Source organism: Sycon ciliatum, chromosome 10, assembly GCF_964019385.1.
Source record: "Sycon ciliatum chromosome 10, ocSycCili1.1, whole genome shotgun sequence".
NCBI classification, from domain to species: Eukaryota; Metazoa; Porifera; class Calcarea; order Leucosolenida; family Sycettidae; genus Sycon; species Sycon ciliatum.
The window spans coordinates 21,278,643-21,286,921 of NC_088652.1; the positions used below are offsets into that span (position 1 = coordinate 21,278,643).

At 49.7% G+C, this 8,279-nt stretch overlaps 2 protein-coding genes across 2 annotated transcripts in view; both read left to right on the plus strand.

Annotated features, from left to right (window-relative positions):
- Positions 1-8,279, plus strand: part of LOC135826021 (myosin-15-like) — a 226,453-nt gene that overhangs the window by 140,375 nt on the left and 77,799 nt on the right. The gene's annotated exons all lie outside the window — the stretch shown is intronic.
- The window catches only part of LOC135826027 (uncharacterized), a 6,038-nt gene continuing 1,562 nt past the window's right edge, over positions 3,804-8,279 (plus strand). Inside the window, exons 1-5 of the mRNA XM_065338663.1 lie at positions 3,804-4,014; positions 5,751-5,951; positions 6,578-6,730; positions 7,178-7,291; positions 8,084-8,279. The exon at positions 8,084-8,279 is cut by the window's right edge and continues 13 nt beyond it. Coding sequence (XP_065194735.1) covers positions 3,873-4,014; positions 5,751-5,951; positions 6,578-6,730; positions 7,178-7,291; positions 8,084-8,279 — 806 coding nt within the window. The 5' untranslated portion in view covers positions 3,804-3,872. The remainder of the gene's footprint in view (positions 4,015-5,750; positions 5,952-6,577; positions 6,731-7,177; positions 7,292-8,083) is intronic.

An 8,279-nucleotide genomic window follows, 5' to 3' on the forward strand; every position in this document is an offset into this window, starting at 1 on the left:
GCCTTGTGCTGGATTTTGTCCAATCTGGATGTACCTGACCCCATCCACACCAGGCAGCAGTATTCCATTGTTGGCCGCACGAAGCCTTTGTAGACTGCCGTGCGGCCGCTGGAGTCCAACAGGGGCGCAACCTTTCTCAGGAAGTGTAGGCGTTGGGCAGCCTTTGAGGCCACGGCCCGGACGTGTGCTGCGTAGGACAGTTGCGAGTCGAATGCTATGCCCAGAAGTTTAATTTCCTTCTCTTCAGGAACAGTCACTCCATTGAAGAGCACTGGTGGGAACGCTGGGGGAGGCTTGCGGTGGTCGATGATGAGGGCCTGAGATTTGGATGGCTCGAAGGTGACCTTCCACTTGGAACCCCAGTGGGAGACGGCGTCCACTGCTTCCTGGAGTTGTGCTGCAGAGTCGGATATGCTGGCGGTGGCAGAGATGCACTGATACAGTGTCGTGTCATCTGCATACGTGGCAAGCTCAGCACCAGCAGGCAAGGTGTCCTCGCAGTCATTCACGTACAGGAGGAATAACGTTGGTCCAAGGATGCTACCTTGTGGTACCCCTGCTTGGATATGGTGCAGGGAGGACTCTTGGCCGCCCACAACAGCCTGCAGGCGCCGGTTGTGCAGGTAGCTTTCCAGCCATCCGAGAAGCGGGCCGTCTAGACCGTACACGGAAGCCTTATGCAGCAGGCCAGCATGGCTGACTTTATCAAAGGCGCCTGCTATGTCTATCACCAAAACATGGGCGGCTCCTCCAAGGCCGGCTGCTCGGGACCATTCACAGTGGAGCTTGGTTAAGACGTCGGCTGTGCTCAGGCCCTTTCTGAACCCGAACTGTTTCGCAGAGATGACATTGTGGGACTCCACGAAACTGGTTATCTGACGATTGACAATTGTTTCCATCACTTTGGATATGATAGACAGCAGAGACACAGGTCTGTAGTGTTGAGGCAGGTTCTTGGATTTCTTCTTGTGAATGGGTGTGACTTTAGCTGTCTTCCAGGATGTCGGCATAACCATGCTGTAGAAGCTAAGGGAGAACAGTTTGGAGAGTGGCTTACTTAGGGGGTCGGCACACATCTTCAGAACTCGTGCGGGAATGCAATCCGGTCCAGTAGCTTTCGATGCATTTAGGCGGCGGAGTTCTCTCTTGACAGTGGCAGGGCGGAACCGAACCGTTGAGAGCTTTTCAGCCGTGCGCTTTGCAACGTGGGGGAAATCAGTCGCTGGTTGGTTCGCGGGGAAGTCGTCGGCGCCCAGGCTGCACTTTGAGGCGAAATACTGCCCAAAACACTCAGCTTTTTCGGCATTCGATACGCATTCCAAACCAGGCTGCGGCGTAAGAGTTGGGATGGACGTGTTTCTGCTGCTGCCACCTGCTTGCTTGATGGTAGACCACCACGAGCGGTCACTCAGGCTAGCTTTGGAGAGCTTAGTACGCAGGGTAGCCAGGCGGGCCACCTTGGCATGCTGGAGGATGTCATTACAACGTAGAGTGGCTGCTGAGGCTGTCTGCCGCGCTGCTGTTGACTTCTGCCGTCTGGCAGTAGCCCAAGCCCTCTCTTTTGCTTTTATGGCATCCGTGCACTCAGGGGTCCACCAAGCTGGATCGGTCGGCCGGGATGTGAGTTGCCGGGATGGGATGAAACGTGACATACCCTGGAGGATAACTTCGGTGATGTTGGCGCACGACTCATCAGCGCTGGTGGTGAAGGCAGTTGACCAGTCATAGGCTAGGAAAAAGTGACAGAGGCGGTTCCAGTCTGCTTGGTTGTACCGCCAGACAGTGCGTGTGGTTTTTGGTTCACGGAACGCAGAGATAGGGAAGTCCATGGTGAGGACAGCGTGGTCAGAGGACCCCAGTGGGGCATGGCATTTCACCTGAACGGGTTCACTGAAGTCAGACATCACAAGGTCCAGGGTGTTGTCTCCACGTGTGGGGATGTTGACATGTTGCTCCAGGCCATGAACATAGCAGAGTTCCTCGGCTGCTTCTCCTGCCGAGGTAGTCTTGGTGCTCCCTAGCCATGCTGCATTGTGGACATTGAAGTCCCCTGCGAGGATAACATAGTCACCGTGGCTGCGGGCCTCATCTAGGTGGGTATCAAGGTATTCGATCAGCTCGGTGTCTGTCCCGGCTGTGGAGCCTGATCGGTAGAGTGCACAGATAACAATCTTGGACCGGCTAGCTGTTGATACAGATATCCATATCACTTCGTGGTGTTCCGTGCTGAACCGGTCCAGGTGCTGGAAGGCCATGTTTGATTTCACCCAGATGGCAACTCCGCCTCCATGAGCGTTTCTGTCATGTCGGATTGGGGGAGCGTATCCGGACAGACAGACCTCACTGTCAGTGACCTTTGCGGTTGAGAATTTTGTCTCCGTAACAGCGATGGCATCAGGTGAGGAGCACTTTGCAACATGTGCAAGTTCACCAAGCTTTGACTTTAGGCCAAAAGCATTGGTGAGTAGGAGCCTGAGGAAGCGCTTCATTGGTGACCATGTAGGTCATGTTGTGGCGCAGATCCGTTTGATCTCTTCAGGTCTCCAGCCTCTGGTGGGGAGAGGTGGGAGTTTCTCCGTTTTTGGCCACCAGGCAGTGGAGTGGAGATGATGTCTGCCGGTGGTGGTGGCGGCGGTGGTGGCGGCGGCGGGGAGGAGGTTGAGCCCTGCTGCTGTTGTTGCTGTTGCTGTTTAGTCAGAACACTGGCAGAGGTGCTGTTTCTGCTACTGTGGCAGCGACTGCTGGTGCTGCCCTCAGGGCTGGTTTCAGAGAACCTCCATGGCCTGCAGTATAGGGGTCTTGGCCAGAAGTCTTTTGGGCTGCGCCAGAACACTGCCTCACAGCCTCCGCAGCAGGGCCCTGCCCAGCTGCCATACACACACATTCACACAGCTCTAAGCTGTCACTCACTCGGAGCCTGGCAAAGCAATTGACAAACCCTCCTATTCCCACTCCTTCAACACACCTGTGACCAAACTTGTGTTTGCACCTTTCCGACAGCGACCTGCAATACACGGTTCGCCTCAGGCATGGCACTTGTGTTGCCTTGTGCGTATCCATTCCTGATCATCTTCACAGGATCTGAAAAGAACCTGATTCTATTTCTTTCGCATAGTGCATAGTGTCCCGTTGGCATACTGAGGCTCAAATCCGGAGCGAATTGCTTCATAAACGAATCCAAAGGACCACTCAGAAAGAAGAATACAACGAGGACACGTGTCACTGTACAGCTCACGACAGCGCTGACATGTCATCGGCCTCGCAAATCCAAGCTCACGGTACCGCTCGCGTTTGGATCATGTGATCCGAAAAAACATTGACAACCGAACCGTCAGATTCTGATCAAACGTACCTCAAAACGCGAGCTCCATTCCGAGGTTGTTCCACACAGCTGTCGTCTCCGGATCCATTCCATTCACCTAGATTTTTTCTTAAACATCCTCATGGTCTTTCCTTGGAATTTTCAACAGCTATTTTCCCCAGTACTCTGTCACGCTCACTGCCGTCATTTTGTTCAGCGTCTTGCTCTCCATATTATCCAATGGGATCTTCATGCGAATCGGTTCCTTTCCCATTCTTCTGCCCACAATGACACACACCTAATTTTGGCCCTTCTTCTTCTCGCTGCTCTGCGTGTCCCCTGACCATTCCTGGTAGAAGACTCTCGCTATCTGCCTATAAAAGCTACTGCTCGCTCCCTTTTTCTTCACTAAGGTTTTCAGTCGAGATTGGTGGGAAAGAAGAAAGCTTGTAATCACAATAGTGCTCTGAAAAGATCCCAGTAGCGTCACAGCAACACCCCCCCCCCCCCGTCATAGACGTTACATTTGGGCCTGACGCTGTTCTTTCGAAGCCTGAGAAAGACATCCGCGATGGCCTTCGCTGCAACAGCTCGGCAGCCGGCAATGTCCGCTACCCTGCTGCTGCTGCTGCTGGTGCTGGTGGTGTTTAATCTGTTAGTTTTCATTCCGAGTACACCTGCCACTACTATCCCAGCAGTGACACCCAGAAACGGTAAGAAGTCATTCATTCATTCACGAATTGATGCCTGGTTAGCTCGGTTCAGGTTGTTGGGTAGGTATGGGGCTGGTCGGAATACTGTACGAGCTCTTCCATAACTGGACGCCCGTGCATTCACCCTGTAGATTTCTGTGTTGGCAAGGCGGACACTTTTACTGCATTATAGGGTATTCACAGTGCTATACGGTAATTGTAATAATACTCTAAATAAAGGGGAATTGTGCGTTGCTGCATACGGGAGCTCGCGCTTTTGACTTACTGACGACTGCCATCCAGAGCACACGAGAAGTCCATCAAACCTTCCACTCGGCGAACCTGCAAGAAAGCACCACTCCCTGCTTAATACACAGTGTTTTGGGAGATTCATCAGATTCATCCCTCTTCAGCTGAGCTTGAGTAGGCTGAGGAAGATTGTGCCTGAAGAGCACTACTTATAGTGCTCTCCAGGCACAAACATCACCATAGATACAAACTAACAGAGACGCTCCGTTTCCAGCGCGACCAACATGCAGCAGCGTGAGTCAGTGTCGCTCATGGAGGTGCTGAACAAACGCTGAGGACCATTCGCCAATCACAACACTAAGTATTCTTTCTAGACCAAAGAGTGGTATATTTGATAACATTTAATAACGATAGAAATTTTTACGATACTTCTCCAGACGTTTCGTTGTTCTGAACAACATCGTCTTTATCCACTGACGATGTTGTTCAGAACAACGAAACGTCTGGAGAAGTATCGTAAAAATTTCTATCGTTATTAAATGTTATCAAATATACCACTCTTTGGTCTAGAAAGAATACTTTTTGATATTACAATGAGAGTGAATAATCAACGGCTTGTCCACCAACTCTTTAATCACAACACTGTTGCCTTCAAACCATCTAATTCGCCAGCACGCGCTTGGGACAACAATGTGCGAGAGGGAGTGATGCTTTTTTGCAGGTTTGCCGAGTTGCAGGTTCAATGGACTTCTCGTGTGCTCTGGATGGCAATCGTAAGTCAGTCAAGTGAGAATTCAAGTGGGCAGGAAAAGCATGAGTTCTTATGTAGGGAGCAACACACAATTCCCCAAGTATCGTCGAAGTGACGCCAACCTCTTCTTCAAATTGACTCTTATGGCGGTAAAACGCAACTGGAGATATACCCACACACGCTCTCAAAGTTGCAAAGGCCTTTTGAAAATAACACTCTAGCGCAGAGCTCTCCTTCTCACCACAGCCGGCTGTTCGCGCCTGGAGCCCAGTGGATGCATGGCTAGTGATGTATGACGTCATGGCGGTCTGGTACTTCAGGTAGTGCTTAGCCAATTTAACATGCTGAAGTACAGTCGATCGCAGTGGCGTCTTCAATTTCATTCCTCTCAGCCAAGATCCGCGTGAAGACATCCGAAAAGGAGATTTGTTTGAAGAGTATAGTGGGAAGGCAAGTTGTTGTTGTGTCGCCTCATGCGATCGGTCGTTATTGAGCTATGGGATTTGGGACTTGCTGGTGTTGGTACTGCATTGTATAATGGCAAGGTCATGACTTTATCCATTCAATATTGTTTAATGGGTAAAGTCATTACCTCGCCATTCTCCATTATAACAGTGCGATGTATGTGTGTGTGTGTGTGCGTTTGTGTGTTTGTGTGTGTGTGTGCGCGCGCGTTTGTGTGTGTGTTGGGTGGGGGGGGGGTGCGTTTGTGTGTGTGTGTGGGGGGGGGGGTGCTTGGGGTTGGGTGTTGCCATAGAGACCTGCATGACAAGATGGCTGAGGGAGGCTACAATCGACGGCAGCTTTACAAGTACAGACGTACAGCAAGTGGAGAGAGTTGTGAAGAAGCTGAATCCAGCTCTCGACGAGGCAACTATAAAGCACACAGATCGTGACATATTGGACTTTGTGCTGTCCGGCAATCGACAAGCAGTGGATTTCCTCTATCGCTGCCTGGGTGAGTGAAGCTCCACGTTTTCTTGTTTCGCTTTCAAGAGCATAACACAGTGAAGCAAAGCCGGGTGTGGTACAGTGAGCAATGAAAAAATAATGTATATTATCAGAGCCAGAATGTCAACCACGCCCGTACGTATCCTGCCAGAAGGCTGACAGAGGCAAGTGAGTGATCTACTGTACATGTACATGTACATGTATGTAAAACATGTACTTAAGTTAAGATATTGGCTCAACATCCGAGTTCTAATTCCCTTTCTTTCACCATACTACCCAGCGAACTCTTTTGTATGGCCAACTCTCAGAGTGATGAAGAATTGTTGTCTGCATCAGCGTGAAAATGTGCCATAATCTAACATTTACAATAAGGAGGCCATTCGGTGAGGAAAGAATGATATTTTTTGTTTCTTCTACAAAATCCACATATCTCCAGACACTGGGGTGAATAATGGAGTGTGGTGGTGGGGTCCCTAGTGATGAAGATAGAGATGTAGTTAAATTGTATTAGTATTTACTCGTGCACTTGTCATGTGAAAGTGTTTGTGTTGGAGTCTGAGTACAATTTGAACCAACATCCACGCAAGGCATGCTGGTCTTCTGTGGTCTATTCTCTATTCTGATGCTGCACAGGTAACCATGGTGATGCAGAGTGTCGGCGTTCATCACCATGCCAACACGCAGGACGGTGTATGTACACTAGTGGCCATGGCAACGGCGGACTTCCGGTATCAGGGTATAGATGTGTCTGTGCTAGCGGGTTTGCTGGAGAATATTGTCAGCGTGGTGAGTGACACTCGCATCTGTTTGTTTGTCCATGTGTTTGGTCGTTCACCTTTCTGACTATATAATTGAGTTGATCTTCATTAGGCTGAGGAAGATTGCAACATGCTTCTGATGAGGGGTGAATTCCCCGAAACACTGTGTGTTGAGCAGGGAGTGGTGCTTTCTTGCAGGTTTGTCGAGTGGAATGTGCGACGTGCTCCTAGCGGGGCCCGGATGGCAGTCGTGAGTCAGTCGAATGTCAAGTTCGGCAGGAAGTGTCTGTTTCAAGTAGGAACAATCAACTTCATCACTATTTCCTCCGAAGTCGTTACTTCTAAGTTTTAGGCTTCAAAAACATCAATATGATTTGCTCAGTTTGCCTGCCTCCTTTGCTTACCGGTATTTACATGTACTTCGAAGTAAGATGTACGTGTATTTCCTCTGGTGACTGCGCTGTTTTCTGCCTAGCTGCAAGTCAGTGTTCATCATCACCGTGTGATCATGGTGGTACCTGCGAGGAGACCGGTGATGCATACACATGCCAGTGTTCCCCGTTCTTCACTGGACGCCATTGTGAAACACGTAAGCAGCAAGTCGCTAACTGCAATTGTTCTGCTGTACGTGAGATCCGATCCGAAGTGCAGAGCAGGGAGTAGGTATTTTACTACTCTCCGTGCAAAGCTCCACTTGACTCTTGTGACTCTGGACATTGGTGTGAATGCTGCTAGCCGTACACATGAACACATCAACATGTACTAATATAGTGATAATAAGTCATATATTGGTAACTGCAACAAGCTGCCAGCTTTGTAAATGGCGTCGGAATTCGGATATTTTCAAATTTTAAACTTGACCAGCCTAATTTGTGCAAAACAATGCTTTTCGTAAATTAATAAACTTCCTTTCAGGCTAAGAATCCCATTTGGCCTCGACCACCTGAAATCCCTGTGCAACAGCCTTGCATGTAGAGTTGTGGTTTGAGAAATCCCACCTGTTGTATGTACTCGTGTATTGCTGAGAAACATTGCACTCGTGTACTTCTCTTCTTTTCATGAAAATGAAATCCTATTTCCTACCGCCTTAGGAGCTGCGTCTGCGCCTTGATCCTTGAAGGGCGGTGGCGTTCCTACGGATGCAGAAAGCTCGTGTTACAGTGAAACAAGTCCAGTTTGCACCCCTGTACCAGTGCACAGCCCATATTTCCCCAGCCCTGGGGATGCACAACGCCAGACCTAACATTCACTCGCAAAATCTGATTTCATTGAGAGTATGTTGTGCATATTTTCCAACATGCACGATAATTCGGCAGACTTTTAATATTTTAGCGCGAAAGCCGATTGCTTGGTACTGGTGCTTTTCTGTTCTTCCTGTTAGGTTGGTTGTCATCACAAGTTCTGTCTAACATGACATCCACACTGTCCAAGCTATCCAGAGCAACGGAGCGTCTTCAGGAAAAGAGCGAGAGATCCGCACAAAGGGCATCCGACGAGATCTCGGCATTCCTCACACGGATCCAAGATAGAGTTGATGCCATGGATGAGAACTTTCAAGACCTGCAGAACAACATGAG